The sequence below is a fragment of the Scyliorhinus torazame genome, chromosome 17, assembly GCF_047496885.1.
Source record: "Scyliorhinus torazame isolate Kashiwa2021f chromosome 17, sScyTor2.1, whole genome shotgun sequence".
Lineage (NCBI taxonomy): Eukaryota > Metazoa > Chordata > Chondrichthyes > Carcharhiniformes > Scyliorhinidae > Scyliorhinus > Scyliorhinus torazame.
Genome location: NC_092723.1, coordinates 32953979 through 32978582, shown reverse-complemented (window position 1 = coordinate 32978582; position 24604 = coordinate 32953979). Strand labels below are relative to the sequence as shown.

Here is a 24604-nt window from a genome sequence, read left to right as displayed (position 1 = left end):
CTCGGGTACTGCAATCCTGTAATACCTGATAATACCACATTCACCCCCTGTTAAAAAAGAGTCCGGCGGGGGTGGTGGCCAGATGGAACAATTTCATCTAACATGGTATGATCAGATATGGAGGTAGCGTGATACCTCCTTACAGAGTTGTTGAGAATATTTACAAGCGTGGAAGAAATCTACATTCAGTGTTCGTTTACAGTTACAGTTACAGTGAAGCAATCAGTCGGTCGGGTGGCCTGGTTGTCCTCCTGGATCGCCTGGGCTTCGGTGGCGATTCTGGTGGGGGTCCGGGTGTCTGCGACTCCGGGAGCGTGGCTTCGGCCTCTATGGCAGCTTCGTCACCCATAGGCGGCGTTGGTGGGGCAACCGGTTGACATGAGAGGGGGGTGCCTGTCAGTGGGTGGGAGGGCCTAGGTAGGAGCGAGGGAGGACTGACCCTCCAGTGAGGTGCTGTGGGGGTGGGGGGCGGGCGGGGGGGGGGGGGGGGTGGTAATGGTTCGGGTGCGCATGGGGTTCCGGCGGGCGCCAAGTCCCGAAGGGTGACTGTATCTTGCCGGCCGTCAGGGAACGCCACGTAGGCGTACTGGGGGTTAGCATGCAGCAGGTGGACTCTCTCGACCAACGGGTCCGACTTGTGCGCCCACATGTGCTTCCGAAGCAGGATGGGTCCAGGTGTTGCTAGCCAGGTTGGGAGCGAGGTCCCAGAGGAGGACTTCCTGGGGAAGACAAGGAGACGTTCATGAGGTGTCTGGTTGGTAGTTGTACAGAGCAGAGACCGGATGGCGTGGAGGGCCTCCGGGAGGACTTCTTGCCAGCGGGAGACTGGGAGGTTCCTGGATCGTAGGGCCAGTAGAACGGTCTTCCAGACCGTTCCGTTCTCCCTCTCCACCTGCCCATTTCCCCGGGGGTTGTAACTGGTCGTCCTGCTTGAGGCAATGCCCCTGTTGAGCAGGAATTGACGCAGTTCGTCGCTCATAAAGGAGGACCCCCTATCACTGTGTATGTACGCGGGGAAACCGAACAGTGTAAAGATACCCTGGAGCGCCTTGATGACGGTGGTTGCGGTCATGTCTGGGCAGGGGATGGCGAATGGGAACCGGGAGTACTCGTCAATCACGTTCAGGAAATACATGTTGCGGTCAGTGGAAGGGAGGGGGTCTTTGAAGTCCATGCTGAGGCGTTCAAAGGGACGGGAAGCCTTTATCAGGTGCATCCTCTCTGGCCGGTAGAAGTACGGTTTGCACTCCGTGCAGATCTGGCAGTCCCTGGTGGCTGTCCTGACCTCCTCGATGGAGTAGGGCAGGTTGCGAGTCTTAATGAAGTGGAAAAAACGAGTGACCCCCTGGTGGCAGAGGTCCTCGTGGAGGGCTCGGAGGTGGTCCACTTGTGCAGTGGCACATGTGCCGTGGGACAGGGCATCAGGAGGCTCGTTTAGCTTCCCAGGACGGTACAAGATCTCATAGTTGTAGGTGGAGAGTTCTATCCTCCACTGCAAGATCTTGTCATTTTTTATCTTGCCCCGCTGTGCATTATCGAACATGAACGCCACTGACTGTTGGTCAGTGAGGAGAGTGAATCTCCTGCCGGCCAGGTAATGCCTCCAATGTCGCACAGCTCCTACTACTATGGCTTGTGCCTCATTTTCGACCGAGGAATGGCGAATTTCGGAAGCATGGAGGGTACGGGAGAAGAAGGCCACGTGTCTGCCCGCTTGGTTGAGGGTAGCGGCCAGAGATACATCGGACGCATCGACCTGGAAGGGGAGGGACTCGTCGATGGCGCGCATCGTGGCCTTTGCAATGTCTGCTTTGATGCAGCTGAAGGCATGGCGGGCCTCAGTCGACAGGGGGAAGGTTGTGGACTGGATTCGGGGTCGGGCTTTGTCTGTGTAGTTAGGGACCCACTGGGCGTAATAACTGAAAAACCTGAGGCAGCGCTTCAGGGCCTTGGAGCAGTGAGGGATGGGGAACTCCATAAGGGGGCGCATGCGTTCAGGGTCGGGGCCTATAACTCCATTTCGCACCACGTAGCCGAGGATGGCTAGGCGGTCGGTGCTAAATACGCATTTATCCTTAGTATATGTTAAGTTAAGGATTTTTACGATCTGGAGAAATTTTCGGAGGTTGGTGTCGTGGTCCTGCTGGTCATGGCCGCAGGTCGTGACATTATCAAGATACGGGAACGTTGCGCGTAAGCCGTACCGGTCAACCATTCGGTCCATCTCTCGCTGGAAGACCGACACCCCATTAGTGACACCAAAGGGAACCCTTAAAAATTGATAGAGCCGCCCATCTGCTTCGAAGGCAGTGTATTTGTGGTCACTAGTATGGAGGGGTAGCTGATGGTAGGCGGACTTGAGGCCCACCGTGGAGAAGACCTTGTATTGCGCGATCCTGTTTACCAGGTCGGATATGCGGGGGAGAGGGTACGCGTCCAGCTGCGCAAACCTGTTGATGGTCTGACTGTAGTCAATGACCATCCTATGTTTCTCCCTGGTCTTTACCACCACTACTTGAGCTCTCCAGGGACTGTTGCTAGCTTCAATGACCCCTTCCCTCAGTAGCCTTTGGACCTCTGACCTGATGAAGGTCCGGTCCTGGGCACTGTAACGTCTGCTCCTGGTGGCGACGGGTTTGCAATCCGGGGTGAGGTTCGCAAACAGGGAAGGCAGGTCGACCTTAAGGGCCGCGAGGCCGCAGACAGTAAGGGGGGTATAGAGCCGCCGAATTTAAAGGTCAGGCTTTGCAAGTTACATTGGAAGTCCAACCCCAGGAGTGTAGCAGCGCAGAGGTGCGGCAGGACATAAAGGTGGAAATTGTTGAAGTTCCTGCCTTGGACCGTGAGTTTTGCTAGGCAGAACCCCTTTATCTCCACCGAGTGTGACCCGGAGGCCAGGGAGATTCTTTGATTTACAGGGTGGGTAACAAGTGAACAGCGCCTTACCGTGTCGGGGTGTATAAAGCTTTCCGTGCTCCCAGAGTCGATCGGGCAAGACGTCTCGTGGCCATTGATGAAGACCGTGGCTGTTGCTGTTGCGAGTGTCCGAGGTCGATTTTGGTCCAGAGTCACCGAGGCCAGGTGAAGCAGTTGCGGGTTTTGATCGGGCAGCGTGTAGTCGGTTGTCCATCCAAGATGGCGTCTCCCATGGGTCGCCCATGGTGGTCGGGGATGGACAACATGGCGGCGGGTATGGACAAAATGGCGGCGCCCATCCGTCCAGCGTGGTGTCCGAGGGGCAAGATGGCCGTGCCCGTGGGTCGCACGTGGTCCTAGGATAGGGGGGTGGCGGTGAGTGCTGGCTGCCTGGGGCCCGAAGGGAAAGTTGCCGTGACTGTAAATATTGTGCAGGCAAGGGCCAAAGACTTTGAATATTTTTCTAAGAATTATTGATAAATTCAATTGTGTTGCAATTCTGGGTCAATTAGGGCTGGAATTGACCAAGCACTAGTCCAGGGGGCCATAACAATGACCAATCCATCTAACCAGCACATCTTTGGACTGTGGTCGGAAACCAGAGCACCCGGAGGAAACCCACACAGACACAGGGGGAATGTGCAAACTCCACACAGTTACCCAAGGCCTGAATTGAACTCAGGTCTCTGGCATTGTGAGGCTACTATGCCACCGTGTCGCAATGTTTGAAGAGAAGCAGGACACCTCTCTTTGTATCTTGATCAACTGTTATCCCTAAGCCAATATCACCAATTAAGCAGATTAACTGATATTGCTGTGTGCAAATTGGTTGCACATTTTCTTACATTATAATAGTGCCTATGTTTCACTGGCTAATAGTGTCATTGGATGTTCTAAGGTACAGATAAAGGACACTCTGTGGGATTCTCCATCGATGGGGTCCTCTGCTTCGCTGGCAGTGCACCCACATCCGTGGGTTTCCTGGCGTCGTAGGGTGGCCACAATGGGAATTTCCATTGGCTGACTGCAAGAAACGGAGAATCCCGCTGCTGCAGGGGACACGCCGCTCCGGGAAATGAGGCTGGTAATGGAGAATCCTACCCACTTTCTTAAGGGAATGTAACCTTTATCGGTTTCTATTGTAAAGACCCATACTGGTAAATTTAGGTTCTACTGAGGAATGCAGAGACCACATTGTTTTATGTGAAGGCTGAGCTTACTGCAGTTACTATTCCCTTAGTTTGATGGTACATTTGTCGACCCACATTTTCTTGAATCAGCAATGCTGTTGCTTTCTAAGGGGAGCCCATTTATCCTCAAAGTGAGGAAGGCCCTTGTGTTTCTTGTTAGCCATAGTCTGATGTTATAAAAGTGCATCATCAATTTATTTGTTTCTGTCTGGGAATTCAATTCAGTGTTGTACTTTGAAACATCTTGGAGTTAGTCAGCTACAGTAGAAAACTGCTTCTTAAATCTAGAGAATAGCGTTACCAATCAAATTACCAATTTTTAAAAAGCCGTACTTTGGTTCATTTCCTGCACTAACAAGGTCAGCTTTAAAAATGGCACCCTGATCTCTGATCCCCACCGTGACCTCTGGACCCCTTCAATGCTCCAACTTACTAATTAGGGGGTCCTCGAGCCTTCTGCATCTCATTAGGGCAGGGCTTCCCCCAGACCTGATTCCTGGCATTGCCAGGGTTGCACCTGGGTGGCACTGCTAGGCTGACAGGCTGGCAATGCCATGGTGCCTGGGTGGAATTGAGTGCCAGGGTACCACCCTGCCCGGAGCCCGACCACCTGGGGGCCCCAGGATCACATGGGAGACCTCCGCCCAAGTGCCAGTACCCGTGGTCCATGTTTTGGAAACCAGTGCTAAACGGCACCCACTCAAGTTCCCTGAGGTGAGGCCGTTGGGTCCCGCGCCTTGTGTAACTCCGGCGCGGACATAGTTAAGTTAGCATAACTGCACACTTAAATATGCAAATCTGGGCCCCGCCCAGTGAGGGTGGGATCCAGATCCGCCACCTCGCGAGATCTCATTCGATCTCATGAGGCGTAATGAGCATCGTAAATCTCGCAATATGCCTCTTGCGAGATTTGCCGGTCTTCTCGCATCCCCAGCTGGGCGTGGCGAGACCATTAGATCACGCCCATAATATTTAAGCTCTTTTGAATTTCTCATTGTTTGGATTGAGAACTTGGATTTGCACATATATTGCATCTGTCACATTTTCAGGACATTCTGCAAGCATTTCAAAGTCAATGAATTAGTTTTTAAATGTAATTAATGTTATATAGGCAAAATCAGCAATCAACCTTCAGACTGCAAGTTCCACAAACAGTGATATGATTAATTCCCAGTTAATTTGTTTTCTTAGTGTTGGTTGTTGACTCGAAAGTTCTCTCTGCTCTTCTTTGAATTGTGCCAGAGGATCTTTGACATCCATTGGTGGCAGATGAGGCCTTGGTTTAGCTCACCTAAAAGTCAGAGCCTCTGATAGTACAGTACTGAGGGAGTGCTGTACTCTAGTACAAGCCTATATTATGTGCTCAAACCTATTAATGGTGCTTGAATCCATAATTTTCCAACTTGCATGTAAGAATGCTACCATGTTTTTGGAAACCAGTGCTAAACGGCGCCCACTCGGGGTCTCTGACACTGAAAAGCCTTGAAAATTGGTATAATTTTATGTCAAAGAGATATTTCTGAAATCCTCAAATAACTTCAAATATGGATAGAAGTTACTTGCACTAAATTGAGTTTTAACTAACCAATTCTGGATTTACCCGCCAAGGAATCAAGCTGAAGCAACAAGCCTGAAACTGGCATAGAATATGATATTGAAGCTGAGGAGTCATTACTGGAAAGCATAACTTTCTCATTCACCATTTACATTTAGAGTGTTTTTGTAAAGGGATTGTGGTTGGGAAAATCGGGCAACACTCAATATGCAAATATTGTACGTTGCTGAATGGTAACTGTCTAAAGTCTAACTGTGTTCACAAATGGTATAAGAACTTGGGCAAAATGTTTCTGTCTGCCAAAAAAAAATCAAAAACATTAACAGCAGTGACAAAATGTGTAAATAGAAAAACAAGTATATTTCTTCAACTATTTGAAGCAATGGAAGATAAAGGGTGGGATTGTCCATCCAGTTATGTGAAAGATGATTGGGCGGGAAATTCTGTGTAAGACGAAAATCGAGGTTGGCGCCAGGTGCCAAACGAAATGCCATGTTCCGGTCCCTCGACAGCGGCGTGAATGTGTTCTTCGTCACACGCCAGCATGGATATGTACATTGTACAGTAAAGTCCAATGGCATATCATAAATGGACCCGACCCGGGATTTTCCTGGCCTTCCACGATGCTCCGCCTCCGACAGGAGGAGTTACCAACAGCGAGGTTCACTTGTGGTATTTCAAAGCAGGAAATAGGTGCCGCGGCTATGGAGGGTGTGAGAGTGTCTAAAGAGTGACCGACATTGCTATAGTGAGCTGACAGTTTTGCCACTGGCCAGGGGCATCTGCCAGGGCCGGGGGGCGGAGCGGGAGGCAGCTAGGAGGTGGGCATGGGGTCAGGGTGGCTGAGCAGCCATGCGGTTGCGCACACTGCTGGCTGCCCACTGGAAAATTAGCGCCATGGGTTTTATGGGTGCCCCCTCCAGGCCACTCCCCCAATGTACCCTCTGGCCCCTGTCGATCCATCAACAGATGGGCTATCTTCCCCAGCGCACTCAGATGCTGGGATGAGGGTCTGCATGCTTTGGAATTGCGCAAGTTCTACATAGCACCGGTGCTAGCCCATTAACGGGTCCTGAATTGCTTCAGAACTGGCACCGCTTTTGTCAATGTAGAACACTCGTGATTCAGTCTCGGCATCAGCACTTAATCTCTCAAATGGAGAATTCTCCCCAAGATCTTTGAGCAGATTTTGATAATGAATATATAAAAATGATAGCTCACTTCAATGGGATTAAAAAAATGCTCCTTATTGACGATCATTCCTTGGTGGAAAAAATGAGGCAGAAATTTGTCTAGACCTGAAACATGTCCTTGGATTGACTGCATGCACTAACCACGTGGGTGTACGGAGGAGGCACAGTTGGTCAAAGGTTCTCATTATCTTTAAACAAGTAGACTCTCAGTGCCACTAGTGCTAATGATTGCCTGCTCTCCTAACACAACAGTACGAATATTGACGATCTATGATGTTATTTAAAGGGAGTCTGCTCCTCTCAAAGAGGAGGCACAAATTGGCAGGAATCCAGAATTCTGAAAAAGAAGGCCAAAGAAGGACGCTCCATGAAGAAACCTCTGAAATACAGTGCTGGAGGTCTTGGTGGAGAAGGTCCACAGAAGAGAGAGATCCTCTCCCCATCAGGTGACAATGAAGCATGTTGACGCGCTGCTCAGGAGAAGTGTGCAAACAGGTGGCAAAGCGTATTTGCATTTGGGACAATACTCATGGGACATTGTTGCAATGCATTGAAAAGATTCATGATCAACCGAGTTTGGTAGGGTAAGGTTTCTATCTCTTATCTCATAACTTTCTGCATCACTCTGCACTAAGCATTCATAGTTGTCCCCTCCCTTGATTAGGCAATCTCCTCCATTTACTGCAGAATACTTCATTCCCCCTCATTCTGCTTCTAATGCCACACTCTGCATCTTGTACTCACTCACTGTTACAGTCCTCATTGCATCACCTGAACACCATCCATCACTCCAGCACTGTTATTCTGCCTTGATGTATACATCTTCAAAGCATTTCACAAAGCTGAAACCAGCACTCCTTTTCTTCTTTGTTGCAGGTCAAGTTTGTGAGCACGAGCAGAAAAAAGGTGAGGACAGAATGTGGTAGTTTCCATCAGGTTCTTTCCCTGGTCATGGATTACATCATCCAGGCCATAGGTACAGGTTGCACCAGGGTGCAAGCAAGTGACTTGCAGGATGTGTCCTTCAGTGTTCTTGCCAATTTATTCTCTCACTCTCAACTACATAGAATAAAGTAGCTCCTTTCAGCAGTCATTCATCCATCTCTGCTTCTCTCTAACACTAAATACTTATCCTGTTGGCAATGGGTTAACAGGAGTGAATACGAGTTTTAGTCCAAATCTTTTGATAAATAAACAAGCTTTCTACCGTGATGCAAATTTGAGTGACTGACAATTTATCGAGCATGTATATTTCCAAATATGTGATGCATTGGAGTAGTTTATGAAATTTCAACAAGTAATCAAAAGCCAATTTGAGTGACAGCTTATATTTGTTTCCATGGGGCAGAGGTTTATACTGAATTGAAATTTGGGCTACTTGTCCCACCAATCGGTAAATGCCGGGAAGGGGTTGCTAGGGAGAGGGAAAATACGATGGGGCTGCAGAGAACTCCTGTTCCTTTTGGTTTCACATTAAAAAATCTTTTCAAAATCTTTTACTTAACTTTTTGGTTGGTCAACACTGGGGAGGCAGTGGCACAGTGGTACTGTCACTGGACTAGTAATCCAGAGACCCAGGGTAATGTTCTGGGGAGCCAGGTTCAAATCCCACCATAGCAGATGGTGAAATTTGAACTCCATAAAAATCTGAAATTAAAAAGTCTAATGATAACTGTGAAACTAATAATTGCTGAAAAAACCTATCTGCTTCACTGATGTACTTTGGAGAAGGAAATTTGTTGTCTTTACCTGGTTTGGCCTATATGTGACTCCAGATCCACAACAACGTGGATAACTCTGTAATGGCCCAACCAGTGATGTCAACATACCATGAATTTTTAAAAATCGGTCCCATTCTATGCTATTCACCTCAACGACTGTAGTGAGTTTCATTTTAAAGAAGTTTATCCCTATTGAATTAAGGCACGGTAGCACAGTGTTACTTCACAGCCGCAGGGACGGGGGTGTTCGATTCCCGGCTTGGGTTTCCTCTGGGTGCTCCGGTTTCCTCCCACAAGTCCTGAAAGACGTGCTTGTTAGGTGAATTGGACATTCTGAATTCTCCCTCTGTGTACCCAAACAGGCGCCAGAGTGTGGCGACTCGGGGATTTTCACACTAACTTCATTACAGTGACAACAATAAAGATGATTATTATTATTAATTTATTGATGGCCATCATGTTTACTTCTGATCTCATTTGCAAATAGAAACATCTTCTCAACATCTATCCTACCAAACCCTTTCAGAATGTTCAAGTAATCCGAAAGTTCTCTAATTAAAAAAAAAAACATTTTATTAGGGTATTTACAGTTTTTATAATAATAACAATAACATGAACATAGTATCTAAGACCTTTCCATCCCTGACACGTTCCTCACACCACCAACACAGGAACAGTAGCCTAACCCACCCCTCTAGATTTCTGCCTCTGCTGACATTTAATTTTCGCCGAAAAAGCCAACGAACGGCTGCCACCTCCGGGCGAACCCCAACATTGACCCTCTTAGGGCGAACTTTATTTTCTCAAGACTGAGAAACCCAGCCATGTCACTAACCCAGGTCTCTAATTTTGGGGGCTTCGAGTTCCTCCACATTAACAGTATCCTTCTCCGGGCTACCAGGGAGGCAAAGGCCAAAACGTCAGCCTCTCTCGCCCCCTGGACTCCCGGCTCTTCCGACACTCCAAAGATCGGCACCTCTGGACTCGGCACTACCCTTATTTTAAGTAACATGGACATGGCATCAGCAAAACCCTGCCAAAATCCTCTAAGCTTCGGGCATGCCCAAAACATGTGACATGATTTGCTGGCCCTCCCGCGCACCTCGCACACCGGTCTATCCCCAAAAACTTGCTCATCCGGGCCACCGTCATGTGTGCCCGGTGGACTTCCTTAAATTTTATCAGGTTAAGCCTGGCACATGATGAGGATGTGTTAACCCTGCCAAAGGCATCCGCTCACAAACCTGCCTCTATCTCCCCCCTAGCTCATCTTCCCACTTGCCCTTTAGCTCCTCTATCTGAGTTCCCTCCAACTCCATAAGCTCTTTGTAGATATCCGATACCTTCCCCTCTCCCACCCCACTTCTGGAAGCTACCCTGTCCTGTATCCCCGGTGGTGGCAGGAGCGGAAAGGTCGGAACCTGCCTTCTCAAAAAATCCCTAACCTGCAGATACTTAAACCCGTTCCCTGCTGGCAGTTCAAATTTCTCCTCCAAATCCTTCAAATAGGGGAAGCTCCCATTTATAAATAAATCTCCTATCCTCTTGATCCCTGCTCTTCGCCATCTCCGAAACCCTCCATTCAGCCTTCCCGGTACGAACCGATGGCTATTGTAAATCGGGGCCCAGACCGATGCTCCCTCAACTCTCCTATATTTCCTCCACTACCCCCAGACTCTCAGCGCCGCCACCACCACCGGGCTTGTGGAGTACCAGGCCGACGAGAATGGCAGGGGTGCCGTTATCAGTGCCCCCAGACTTGTGACCGTGCATGATGCCGCCTCTACACGCTCCCACACCGACCCCCCCACTACCCACTTCCTAATCATGGCTATACTTGCCGCCCAGTAGTAGTTACAAAAGGTCGGCAGTGCAAACCCACCCTCCCCGGCTACGCTCCAGCAACACTTTCTTCACTTGCGGGGTTTTACCCGCCCACACAAAGCCCAAAATCAGCCTATTTACCTCTTTAAAAAAGGCTTTTGGGATAAAGATGGGGAGGCACTGAAAACGAACAGAAATCTGGGGAGGACCGTCATTTTCACGGTCCGTACCCTCCCCGCCAGTGACAGCAGGAGCATGTCCCATCTCCTAAAGCCCTCCTTCATTTGCTCTACAAGCCGGGACAAGTTTAACTTGTGCAATGTCTCCCATTCCCCGTGCCACCTGGATTCCCAGATAGCAAAACCTCCTTCCTACCATTCTAAACGGCAGCTCTCGCAGTCTCCTCTCCTGCCCCCTCGACTGGATCGTGAACATCTCACTTTTCCCCATATTCAATTTATACCCCGAAAACCGACCAAATTTCCCTAGGATCCGCATAATCTCCCCCATCCCCCCCTAACGGGTCAGACATATACAGGAGCAGGTCGTCCGCGTTAAGCGAGACCCGGTGTTCCACCGCCCCCCCGGACCAGCCCGTTCCAGTTCCAATGGCTCTATGGCCAGAGCAAACAACAGTGGGGTGAGGGGACACCCTTGCCTTCTCCCCGGTGCAGTTTAAAATAGCCCGACATTAGACGATTTGTTCACACGCTTGCTACTGGTGCCTGATATAGCAACCGCACCGAATCAACGAAGCCCTGTCCAAACCCGAAACCTCCTAACACCTCCCACAAATAATTCCACTCCACTCGGTCAAAGGCCATCGCAACCACCACCCCCATCTCCCCCCCTCTGAGGGCATCATGGTAACGTTTAGGAGCCTTCGAACATTGGCCGTAAGTTGCCTGCCCTTCACAAACCCCGTCTGGTCTTCCCCTATCACCTCCGGAACACAGTCCTTTATCCTTGTGGCCAAAATTTTAGCCAGCAGTTTGCCGTCCACATTCAATAGGGAGATTGGCCTGAATGACCCGCATAGCTCAGGGTCCTTCCCCCGCTTCAGAATCAATGAGATTGAGGCCTGCAACATTGTTAGGGGAAGGACACCCCGCTCCCTTGCCTCATTAAATGCCCTCACCAGCAGCGGGCCCAACATCTCCGAGAACTTCTTGTAAAATTCCACTGGGTAGCCACCCGGTCCCGGGGCCTTACCCGCCTGCATGGCCTCCAGCCCCTCCATTATTTTCTCAATTTCAATTGGGGCCCCCAACCCTTCCACCAGTTCTTCCTCCACCTTCGGGAACTTCAACTGACCCATTTACTGCCTCACCCCCTCCAACCCGGCCAGGGGATCCGACTCATATAGCTTGCTATAAAACTCCTTTCACACCCCATTCACCCCTACTGGGTCCAAGACCGTGATCCCACTTCTGTCCTTTACTTTCCCTATCTCCCTGGCCGCCTCCCTTTTCCTCAGCTGATGTGCTAGCATCCTACGGCCTTCTCCCCATACTCATATACCACCCCCTCGCCTTCCTCAATTGCTGCACCGCCTTCCCGGTAGATAACAGCCCAAACTCCATGTGTAACCTCCGCCGCTCCTTCAGTAACCCCGCCTCCGGGGCCTCCGAATATCTCCTATCCACCTGAAGTATCTCCCCAACCAGCCTATCCAGCTCTGCTCATTCCATCTTTTCTCTATAAGCCCGTATCGAGATTAACTCCCCCCTAATCACTGCCTTCAGAGCTTCCCACACCGTTGCTGCCGAGACTTCCCCCATAACATTTATTTCCAAATAGTTCTGGATGGACTTGCTCACCTGCCCGCACACCCCCTCATTTGCTAATGGCCCAACATCTAACCTCCATAACGGGCGCTGCCCTCTCTCCTTACTCACCCGTAAATCCACCCAATGTGGGGCATGGTCCGTCACAACGATTGCCGAGTACTCGGTATCAACTACCCCCGCCAGTAACGCCCTCCTCAGGATAAAAACGTCGATCCGAGAATATACTTTGTGCACATGGGAGAAAAAAGAAAACCCCTTCACTCTTGGCCATCCAAATCTCCATGGATCTAGCTCCCCATCTGCTCCATGAACGCTTTAGTTCCTTCGCTACAGCTGGCATCCTCTCTGTCCTAGATTTTGACAGGTCCAACCCTGGGTCAATAACCGTATTAAAATCTCCCCCCATAATCAGTTTATGTGACTCTAGGTCCGGGATCTTACCGAACACCCGCCTCATAAATTTCACATTGTCCCAATTTGGTGCATATATATTCACAAGTACCACCCACATCCCTTCAAGCTTCCCACTCACCATGATGTACCTGCCCACCGCGTCCGACACAATTCTCCCTGCCTCGAATGCCAACCGTTTGTTGATCAGGATCGCGACCCCCCTGGTCTTAAAGTCCAACCCTGAATGAATTACTTGGCCGACCCACCCCTTCCTCAGTCTGGTCTGGTCAATAACCTTCAGGTGTGTCTCTTGTAACATTGCCACGTCCACCTTCAGTTCCCTCAGATGCGCGAGCACACAAGCTCTCTTAACTGGCATATTTAGCCCTCTGATGTTCCAAGTGATCAGCCGAATCGGGGGGCTTCCCATTACTCCCCCCCCCCTGCCAATCAGCCATCACTCTTCTGAGGCCAGCCTCCAGCTCGTGTCCCTCACCTCCTCGGGCCCGCCCTTGGGCATCTGCCATCCTGGACCTCCCTTTTGTCCCCTAGCAACAGTACCTCCCCTGTTAGCAGAGCAGCTCCCCCCCGGATTAGCAGCACCACAATCCCATGCCCCCATAACAAGCTTATCACCTGCTCATCCCCCACTGTGCTTCCGTGAACTAGCTCACCTAGCTAGCCTGGTAGCTCCCGCCCATGGCGCCAGACATCCTATCTCCCTATTGTTCTCCCTCCTCCCCCCCGCTCAGACATACGGATTCAGAGCATCACTGTAGAAACAATGCCTCCACCCATCACCCACCAGAACAGAGTTAAATTACATTTCTGAGTAATGCTCAAACATCTTAACAAAACGAAAACCAAAGAGAAAGGACGGGGCAAAAAACAAGAATAATCCTTTGTTGCAGAGAGCATTGCATATCCAGAACATCACATAAATAACTTTAAACCAAATCAACCCCGCAATGCCCACCCCCAAGTTTCAGTGTCCTTAGACCCCTGCCAGCCTTTGTCCTTGATAAAGTTCATCGCTTTGTCCGGCGATTCAAAGTAAAGTTCCTGTCCCTCAAAAGTGACCCACAGACGCTCTGGATATAACATCCTGAACTTCCCCCCCCTTTTTGAAGAGGGATGATTTTGCCCTCTTAAATCCGGCTTGCCTTTTGGCCAGTTCCGCGCCCAGGTCCTGGTAGATGCGCAACTCACAGATCTCCCACTTGCAGCTCCATATCTGCTTGGCCCACCGCAAAATTCTGTTCCTTGTCCAGGAACCGGTGCATCCGCACCACCATCGCCCTCGGCAGTTCGTTCGCTCACGGCTTCCTTGCAAGTGCTCTATGCGCTCTGTCCACCCCCAAGGGTTGAGTAAATGTCCCCTCTCCCATCAACCTTTCTAGCATACTTGCCACATATGCCCTCGCGTCCGATCCCTCACTGCCCTTCGGGAGGCCTACGATCCTCAGGTTCTGTCTCCTGGACAAGTTCTCCAAATCCTCCACCTTCTCCTGCAGCCTTTTCTGGTGGTCCTTCATCAGCCCCACCTCGGCCTCCAACGCGGTTAGATAGTCCTCATGTTCAGACACCTTTTCCTCCACCTTCTGGATCGCCCGTCTTTGGGCTTCTAGCTCCTGTGCCACCCGATCAATCAATGCCTTAATCGGGTCAAGCATATCCTTCTTTAGCTTGGTGAAGCTCTCCTCAAAGAGCTTCACCAGCTGTACCGTCGACCACTGTGCCACCGCACCAGGATCCTGCACCTCCGCCATGCTTTCCTGTGCTGCCGGTTCTGCACGTGCCTTTTTGGCTTGACTATGTCTCCTTGTATGGCCACTTCTAGTCCACTGCACCATATACATGTGGGGAATTTCTCCCCACTGTCTGACTCTCCACTGAATATTCCAATAAAATTCCAAAAAAATCGGGAGAAAAGGTCCAAAAGTTCCCTCACAAGCGGGAGCTACCAAATATGTGACGTCCTACTCCATGGCCGCCACCGGAAGTCCAAAGTTCTCTAATTTTGAAGACTTCCCTTCTCTTGAGAAAAAAAGCCCCTGTTCAATCTTTCCTGATGCATATAACCTCCCAGTTCTGGTATCATTCTTGTAAAAAAAAAATTAATCTTGTCCAGTGCTTACATGTGCTTTTTATAATAATATGGAGGCCAGAACTGTTCACAGTACTTCAAGTGTATTCTATCAAAGTTCTATACAAGTTTAACATAACATCTTTGCTTTTCAATTCTACCCATCCAGAAATGAACCCAAGTTCTATGTTTTTGCTACTTTTCGGAATTTGTAGATCTTCAAATATTTGTTCCTCTACCCTCTCAGATACTTATTTTTCAATGAATATGTGGCCACCTTATGCTTCTTACCAAAATGAACCACCTCACATTTATCCATATTGAAGCCCTTTGCCAGTGTAGTGCTGTTGAAATGTGATGAGCCTTCAAGGAATATTACAAACTATTGCGAAGAAAAGGATACTTGTCTGGAATTGCAATGAACTAGCCAAGTTTCTCAACAAATTGTTCACCCCATTATTATTGTTAAATATGACAGCCAATTTTCCTTCTTACATCATCTGTAGGCTGAGCTAAAAATGGTTACTGCTATCACATGCCTCATCCATGTGACTATGCTTAAAACTATTGTCTGATAACATTATTGCTGATTGGTGAAACTAGTTAAATGACCATAGAATGCAATTTTGACTGTAATTATACAGAGATATGATAAGGTGCATCCAATTGGCATAATAATTACTGACTTAAGCCACAGGTATTATACCTAATAACTGTGTTTAATAACATTAACATAATAAGGCAAAGGATTTGGTTTCCTTTCTTTATTGAATCTAGTGGATTCTTTCTGACGTTCTTACACATGTAGCATTCATTTAACCGGTAACTATCGCTGATTGAAGAATCAATAGCAATTGGACTTTGACTCAGATATCTAAAAGAATTAGGATGCAGAGGATTATTTGAACAGACGGTTTTGTCACATGGGACATTTACAAATATACAGAATAGTAGAGGAAGTAGGCCATTTGGCCCCTTGAGCCAGCTTCATCATTCAATAAGATCATGGCTGATCAGTTTGTGTTTTCAGTTCCACATTGTCATCTACCATAACCTTTGATTCCCTTGCGTAACAAGAATCCATCTGTTTATCTCTGCCTTTAAAATATTCACTGACCCCACTTCCACTGCCTTCTGAGGCAGAGATTTCCAAAGTCGCATAACCCTCTGAGAGATGTCTATGTCCTAAAAGAGTGACCCCTAATTTTAAAAAAGTGCCCTCTAGTCCTGGACTCACCCACAGGAGGAAACAACATCCTTTCCATGTCCCCCTTGTTAAGACCATTAGGACCTCATGTACTTCAATCAAGTCACGCCTCATTCTTCTGAACTCCTTACCCCTCACTCTTCTGAACTCCAGTGGAAACATGATCTGCGTGTCCAATCTATCCTCATAAGACAACCCACTCATTCCAGGTAACAATCTAGTAAACCTCCTCTGAACTGGATCCAATGCATCCTTCTTTTGGGAAACCAAAACTGCATACAGTCTATGAGATGTGGTCTCACCAATGCCCTGTATAACTGAAGCACAACATCCTTACTTTTATGTTCAATTCCTCTCATAATAAAGGACAGCATTCTATTATCTTTCTGGATTATGTGCTGCACCTGTATAAGTCACTGTCTTTAGTGACTTATGCACTAGAACACCTAGATCCCTCGGCACCTGGGAATTCTGTGGTTGTTCTCCATTTAAATAAGACTCTGCTTTTTAATCGTTCTGCCAAAATGGATAACTTCACATTTTCCCACATTATACTCTCAGTGCGAGATTTTTGCCCACTCGCTCACCCTATCTATTTCTGTCTGTAAACTACTTTGTGTTGATTTTTTAGCCGAGATCACCACCCGAAAGTGTCAGGAACCTCATTTAAATAATTTAGAATGTTTCAGAAGGGGTTCGCTGCCATATGTTCTCCCCATATTGGGATCTCCCCTCCTCGTGGATATGCGTTACATTGGGAAGGTTTATAACAAGTTTTTAAAAGTGGGAACCAAGTGAAGGGCCCCCGCCGGGGGTGCACAGGTAGTATAGACCCCCGGGGGAGGGGGAGGAGGGACAAGGCTGGGCAGTAACTGGGGACAGTGCCAGAGTACGGTGCCAAGGGAGAGCTCCTCTGGGGAGATCCATGGGGAGGAAAGGTGGGTTCCCCTTATCTGTGGGGGGTGGGAATCTCCCATGTCCATGGGTGGAATCACCCATGTCTGTGGGTATGGGTTCGCTTTGTGCGTGTGTGGGGGGATCTCTCCATGTACATGGACATGGGGAGTTATATGTACCTTAGCGGAGATTGAGACACCCCGCCCCGGCAGCCTGCAGATTTATTCTGTCGCGAGTGCTGAACAAACGGCGAGAATAGTTGGCGAGCTGCACACTGGCTTTCTCGCCTCAGCCAGCACTCTGTGCAGAAAACTGAAAATACTATCCCTTTTGCCTTTTTCACAACATAATAATAATCTTTATTGTCACAAGTAGGCTTACCTTAACACTGCAATGAAGTTACTGTGCAAAGCCCCTAGTCGCCACATTCCGGCGCCTGTTTGGGTACACAGAGGGAGAATTCAGAATGTCCAATTCACCTAACAGCACATCTTTCGGGACTTGTGGGAGGAAACCGGAGCACACGGAGGAAACCCACGCAGTCACAGGGAGAAATGATGTGGACCGCAGCATCGTCATCAAACCAGCAGACAAAGGGGGGGCCACTGTCGTACTGAACAGAACGGACTACTGCAAAGAAGTATACCGACAACTGAACAACCAAGAACATTACAGACAGTTACCCGCAGATCCGACCAAGGAACACATCCGCCAACTTAACAGACTGATCAAGACCTTGGATCCAGATCTTCAGAGCACCCTACGTGCTTTCATCCCACGTACTCCCCGCATTGGAGATCTCTACTGCCTCCCGAAAATACATAGGGCCAACACACCAGGCCGCCCAATCGTTTCAGGCAATGGGACCCTGTGTGAGAACCTCTCTGGCTACATCGAGGGCATCTTGAAACCCATCGTACAAGGTACACCCAGCTTCTGTCGCGACACGACGGACTTCCTACAGAAACTCAGCACCCATGGACCAGTTGAACCAGGAACATTCCTCGTCACAATGGACGTCTCGGCACTCTACACCAGCATCCCCCATGACGACGGCATTGCTGCAACAGCCTCAGTACTCAACACCGACAACTGCCAATCTCCAGACGCAATTCTGCAACTCATCCGCTTCATTCTGGATCACAACGTCTTCACCTTCGACAACAAGTTCTTCATCCAGACGCACGGAACAGCCATGGGGACCAAATTCGCACCCCAATACGCCAACATCTTCATGCACAAGTTTGAACAGGACCTACTCACCGCACAGGACCTTCAACCGACGTTATACACCAGATACATCGATGACATTTTTTTCCTTTGGACCCACGGCGAAGAATCACTGAAACGACTACACGATGACATTAATAAGTTCCATCCAACCATCAGACTCACCATGGACTACTCTCCAAAATCAGTTGCATTCTTGGACACACTCGTCTCCATCAGGACGGTCACCTCAGCACTTCGCTTTACCGCAAACCCACGGATAACCTCATGATGCTCCACTTCTCCAGCTTCCACCCTAAACACATTAAAGAAGCCATCCCCTATGGACAAGCACTCCGTATACACAGGATCTGCTCAGACGAGGAGGAGCGTAACAGATATCTACAGACGTTGAAAGATGCCCTCGTACGAATGGGATATGGCATTCGACTCATCGAGCGACAGTTCCAACGCGCCACAGCGAAAAACCGGACCGACCTCCTCAGGAGAGAAACATGGGACACAACCGACAGAATACCCTTCGTCGTCCAGTACTTCCCTGGAGCGGAGAAACTACGTCATCTTCTTCACAGCCTTCAACACGTCATTGATGACGATGAACATCTTGCCAAGGTCATCCCCACACCCCCACTACTTGCCTTCCAACAACCGCGCAACCTCAAACGAACCATTGTTTGCAGCAAACTACCCAGTCTTCAGAACAGTGACCGCGACACCACACAACCCTGTCATGGCAATCTCTGCAAGACGTGCCAGATCATCGACATGGATACCACTATTACACGTGAGAACACCACCCACCAGGTACGCGGTACATACTCGTGCGACTCGGCCAACGTTGTCTACCTCATACGCTGCAGGAAAGGATGTCCTGAAGCGTGGTACATTGGCGAGACAATGCAGACGCTGCGACAACGAATGAACGGACATCGCGCAACAATCACCAGGCAGGAATGTTCCCTTCCAGTCGGGGAACACTTCAACAGTCAAGGGCATTCAGCCTCTGATCTCCGGGTAAGCGTTCTGCAAGGCGGCCTTCAGGACCCGCGACAACGCAGAATCGCCGAGCAGAAACTTATAGCCAAGTTCCGCACACATGAGTGCGGCCTCAACCGGGACCTGGGATTCATGTCGCATTACATTCATTCCCCACCATCTGGCCTGCAAAATCCTACCAACTGTCCTGGCTTGATACAATTCACACCTCTTTAACCTGGGGTTACCCCATCTCTGGATCTGTAAAGATTTAATCACCTGCTAATGCTCACATTCCGAGCATTGTCTGGCATCTTTGAATTTGTCTATATATGTGTTTCTGGAACAGACCTCTGCATTCACCTGAGGAAGGAGCAGCGCTCCGAAAGCTAGTGACATCGAAACAAACCTGTTGGACTTTAATCTGGTGTTGTAAGACTTCGTACAGGGAGAAAGTGCAGACTCCGCACAGACAGTGACCCACGCCAGGAATCAAACCTGGGACCCTGGCGCTGTGAAGCAACAGTACTAACCACTGTGCTACCATGCTGCCCCCTGTGCTACCGTTCTGCCCCTATATTTCCTATATCTTTCCTACATTTCTTTTTTTCACTACAAATTTAGCTACCATGCCTTTGTCCCCCTCATCTAAGTCATTGATGCAAATTGTAAAACATTAGGCCCCAGAACAGATCCTTCGAGACTCCATTTGTCCCATCCTGCCAATCATACAAAGACCCCTTTATGCATACTTTCTGTTTCCTATCAGCCAGCTAATCTTCTATGTTACTCTCTACACCATGAGCTTTTATTTTCCACAATGCCTTTTTGAAATCTAAAAATCCATCTACAGACTACCCTTTATCCACAGCAAGTTACTCTTTCAAAGAACTCTAGTAAATTGGTTAAAAATGATTTCTCTTTCACAAACCAGCTGACGTTTCCCCATTACCTTGTGTTTTTTCCATATGCCCAGCTATACCCTCTTCAGTGATTGATTCTAACACCTTCTACACAGAAGATGCCAAGCAAACCAGCCTACAGTTTTCTGTTTTCTGCCTCCGTCCCTTTTTGCTACTTTCCAGTCTGAGGGAACCTTTCCAGAATCGAGGGAATTTGGGAAAATTAACACCAACACATCTACTATCTCATCAGCCGCCTCTTTTAAGATCCCAGGATAAAGTCTATCTGGGTGGGGAGACTTATCACCCGCAGCTCCATCAATTTGCTCAAAGATAGAGACTAGATGATCTTATAAAGTGGATTGAGATATGTATTTAAAAAGGAGGAAGACAAAAGGAAACAAGGATCTTGGCAAAATTTGGTCTGCACAAGCCTATGGGATAGTAACATATTGGGAGGTCGGGTGTGCTGAAATTTACAACATAAGCCCCACCACCCTATTTTGAAAAGGATGCAGATTGCCTGGTAGACATGACTGGTGACACACTTACTGGGCAGTGCTAAACTCTAGTAAGAGCAGTGCTCACAGCTGATCATTTAAAAAGATTCTAATAATTGTTTACAATGGCATAGTGGAAGCAGCACCTTTGCGATGGAATATTTGGAGCTTTTGCTGCAAATGAGCTGAATCCACTTTAGGGCTGGAGGTCACCCTCCTGTAAAAGTGTGGAGGCATGTTGCAAGTCCCTCCCCGCATCGAGGAACAACTTTAGTGCTTGTAGGAGCAACATGAAGGTGAGTGATTCTTTACATACATTCTCAAGGGGCTCATCAAGTGTGCAATCACTTAAATTCTCAAATTTTGATCGCCTTCCTGAGATACCATGTTAAACATTGAATGCACCATTAGATTTTTGCAATGCTGTTTGTTTGAGCCTAAGCTCTGGGGCATGATTTTGCTAGTGTTGCACGGGGTGGCTAATGAACAGAAAAGAAACAGATGCTGAGGTAACCATAATAAGATGTTACTCCATTGTCTGGGTCCACAGCCAAAGATGCAGAGGGTGGCCTAGTTCCTCATTTGAGGCACCGACTCAATGGTACTTCCTCTTCAGAAAATATGAGCAATGTTGACTATTACATGGTCATCATGGCTGCCTCCTAGTTAATGGCCGCTGACATCCATGACGACATGGTCAGATACCAACTATGGACTGAATGCAAGATCTCTACATTAAGTTCATGGTGTTTATATGAAGAACCCTGTTGGCAATGCTTTGGGGACCCTGCTATCCAGTGGAGGTTTTGACTCCTGAAGAATCAAAGCTTCCTTTTCCATGGGGTTAGCTGTTGCTTGTAAACAACAGCTGTCATTTGCCTAAGAGCTGTACACTGCAGGCTGCCATGTATGGCAGATACCTTTGGGTTGACTTAGTAGCATGAAAGAGTTGTTCAATTCTTTGGAAAAATCATTCTTAATATTGATGTTGTTGCACAGATCATCGTGCAGCAGATCACACAACTTTGGGCCACCTTTTTTGAAAAGCAGAGGCAGTGAAGATGCAGCTCTTTTGATATTTCCAAATACAAGCCCCATGTTAATGATAGATCTAGTCAAAATACCTCCGGGTCATTGCCTCTGTGTTTGTTGGTTCCTCATGAGTTACCATTCTGATCTCAATTATGGTTACATGTTCAGAACCCAGGAATACCTATTCACACACCTTTCAAAGAGTCAGTGTTAAAGCCATCATCATGAAAGAATAAGGAAGAAAGATAATGCAAAAGCATGGGGGGGGGGGGGGGGGGGGTGACTGAACATTAGTGCTAAGATGGATTTCTTCCCAGCAACTTCAGTTAATGCCTTGTGAAAATTGTAGCAAAGGGAAACTAAAGCAGAAAAATCCTGCAAACATCATTTTTTAAGAGGAATGCTTGAGGACACTCATACATTTGCTTAATTTGTGGGCAGAATGTTGCTCAATATCATAAAAACTTAGGCTGCAAACTTCATTGTGATAAATGAGGCCCCTTGTTCTGGCAATACCGCTTCATTAATTGCTCTGATTGGGAAATCAGATAGATCGCACATGCAATGTCATCCCACCAGTGATATCGTGTGTCTCAGGATTTATCCTCTAGTGTCTGCTATGCCTAACCTCTCTATAATTGCAGAGTCAAAATTGCAGAATGGAGCAGTACAAATTCACAATGCATTTTTGTACGAGCATTGATACTTTAAGACAAAAGTATGTTTCCTTCCATTTATCCAAACTTGAATTATTATTTTGTATAAGTCAGATATCACTGCAGTTCATTTGATTCTTTTCCTAGTTCTCCATGCATGAATTTCTGCAGCTTTAATCTAATTTATTTTACCCAAAGCTAAATGTCTTATTTACATGCACACAGCATGTGTAAATGTACAGAAGTAGAGGAGTTACTACTGGGGTAAATGGTCCCTAAGTTGCCATGCTCTGATTTTTTTTCTGACAATGTTTCAGAGAATTCAAAAGCTACAATAGGATTGCATATACTGTGTTTAATTAATTCTGATACAACTATGCTTTTATCAATGAGTGTAGAAATTTTGTAGAATAAGTCCAATAATGAGTATTTTTGTAATTTACCAGGAGGTCAGGATTTAAATTTGATATAGGACTTCTTTGAATGGAGCAAAGCCACTGAGGCTTAACTTGTGATCACAAACACGAGTACAATCGTTCACACTATATTCTGAATACTTTTTCAAAAAGAAAATTGATCCCCAGACATGAGAGTTCGTAACATTGAGACAATATACAATTAACTACCCAGTGCAGATTTACATTAGCCCATTAGTTGTGTGGAGTTTCAAAGGTCATTAGAAAGTCAAACAAGTTGGTAGATACCAATTTTATTGGAATGAGCATTTAATGAAAAAATCAGTAACAGCATTAGGCACAGAAGTAATGATCTTAAGAGAAATACTGGTATTTAAAGGATTATCTAATGGTATATCAGAGAAATCCAGCTGCCCAGGCCATGTCAATCTGACAGTTTAACAGAATTAGCTGATTCACTAAAGGAAAAATGACACGTAGCTAGTGACTTTAAACCTGTAACCTGATCTAGGAGATATGGGTGACGTTTTCAAAACATGTCAACACACTACTGCCAAGGCAACTTACTATCATATAGATCTTACAACACTTGAAACAACCCAAACTTTCAATACACGTATATTTACTGTTAAGGATGAAAAGTTGCTGTGAATTTTTTTTTTTACAATTTGGAACCAAAGCGGTAATAGATGAGTTAATCGTTTGGACAGGGCACCTTCTGAAATGGCCAGGAAATAGCGGCGGAGGGGACCCCCCCCCCCCCCCCCCCCAACCGAAGGGACGATCTTAGAAAAACTGGAACGGGGGAAAAACACAGGTCTGCTTTTTAAGAAGGGAGGTTAATTACCCCGCGTGCAAATATACATTTCGGTTTAAGTGAACTGCAGCCCGGATGGGGAGGTGGGTTGGCAGTGCTGGAACTTACCTGACGCAAGTTGCATCCAGGCGCAGACTTTATAGACCGTGGCGGAGTTGCAAAAGAAAAAGAGACTGAAGCAAACAAGGCAGCCAATGATCAGAAGCATGGAGATGCCAACGAAGAACATGGCAGTTTTGAAGGCTCCCGAGGGGATGGAGCCGAAATCCAGGGCACTTCCTTTGCAGATCAACTCTCTGGTCAGTCCGTTCCCGATACAATAATGAAACAGTCCGAAATAGCCAGCCTGGGGCGTGTTAATGCTGTCCCCAATCCAATAAGGCTGGATAAAAATGACCACAGTTATAATAGCAAAACAAATAGTGAAAATAGCCCAGAGGACACCTATTGCTCTGGAATTCCTCATATAATTGGTGTGATAGATCTTGGCAGCCTCTTGGGCCGGTATCATTTTGTCCCCCATTCTTGAAGATTTGAAAGGCTTTCAAACAGGACAAGGGTCTCAGAACCAGTTCGTGCTTTGCCCCTGTTCTCTCTTTTTTGTGTGTGTGTGTGTTATGGATGCGGATAATCGTCACCTAAGATGCTTTCTCGTTGGCTTTTTCTTGAGTCATGTTGCTAAGGTAACGAACAGCCGGGCTTGAAGGAGACACAAGATAAATTGTGCCGTCTCGATTGTGTTCTGCCTCTGGTCCAGTGGAATCGCCTTGGTCCGCGGTGCTTCTCTCTGGTGCTGGGCGGGCGGGGGGAAGAGGTTGTCTGCAGCTGGCAGTTTCAGCACCGTGGACAGCAGCTTCATGTGAACAAGAGTTTGAGGGTGACGCGGGGAATTGACGTACAAACGCGGCTCCCAAAGGCAGACTCGGGGAAGTCTGGCTCTATTAAAAAGGCAATCACTCCGTCGGAGAAAGTATCTGTTGATCACCGTTTACTCCAACTCGCGGGTGGAGCCGGGCAAGAAGTCCCGAACAAAAAAAACGCTTGGCCACAAGAGGGTGTTTTTTGTTTCCTGAAAAGTACTTTCCTCAAGCCTGGTTTGTGGTGGGCCCCACTAATGCCACCGGCATCAAATAGTTTCATCAAATAAAAACGGAAAATGTGAATAATTTCCAAGGAGATGGATGTACTGCACGCCCAACGACTATGCATTTTTGTGGGACTCACTGATATGATAATTGTTCATTTCAGCAAGGCACATATTTCTTTTTTTTTAAATTTAGAGTAACCAATTCATCTTTTCCAAT

General features: G+C 47.6%; 1 protein-coding gene across 1 annotated transcript in view; it reads right to left on the bottom strand.

Moving 5' to 3' along the window:
* LOC140393818 (LHFPL tetraspan subfamily member 5 protein-like) overlaps positions 1-24253 on the bottom strand; it is a 227265-nt gene extending 203012 nt beyond the window's left edge. The window contains exon 1 of the mRNA XM_072480297.1: positions 23409-24253. Within this exon, the coding sequence (XP_072336398.1) occupies positions 23409-23823 (415 nt within the window). The 5' untranslated portion in view covers positions 23824-24253. The remainder of the gene's footprint in view (positions 1-23408) is intronic.
* Between the last annotated feature and the right edge of the window lie 351 nt (positions 24254-24604).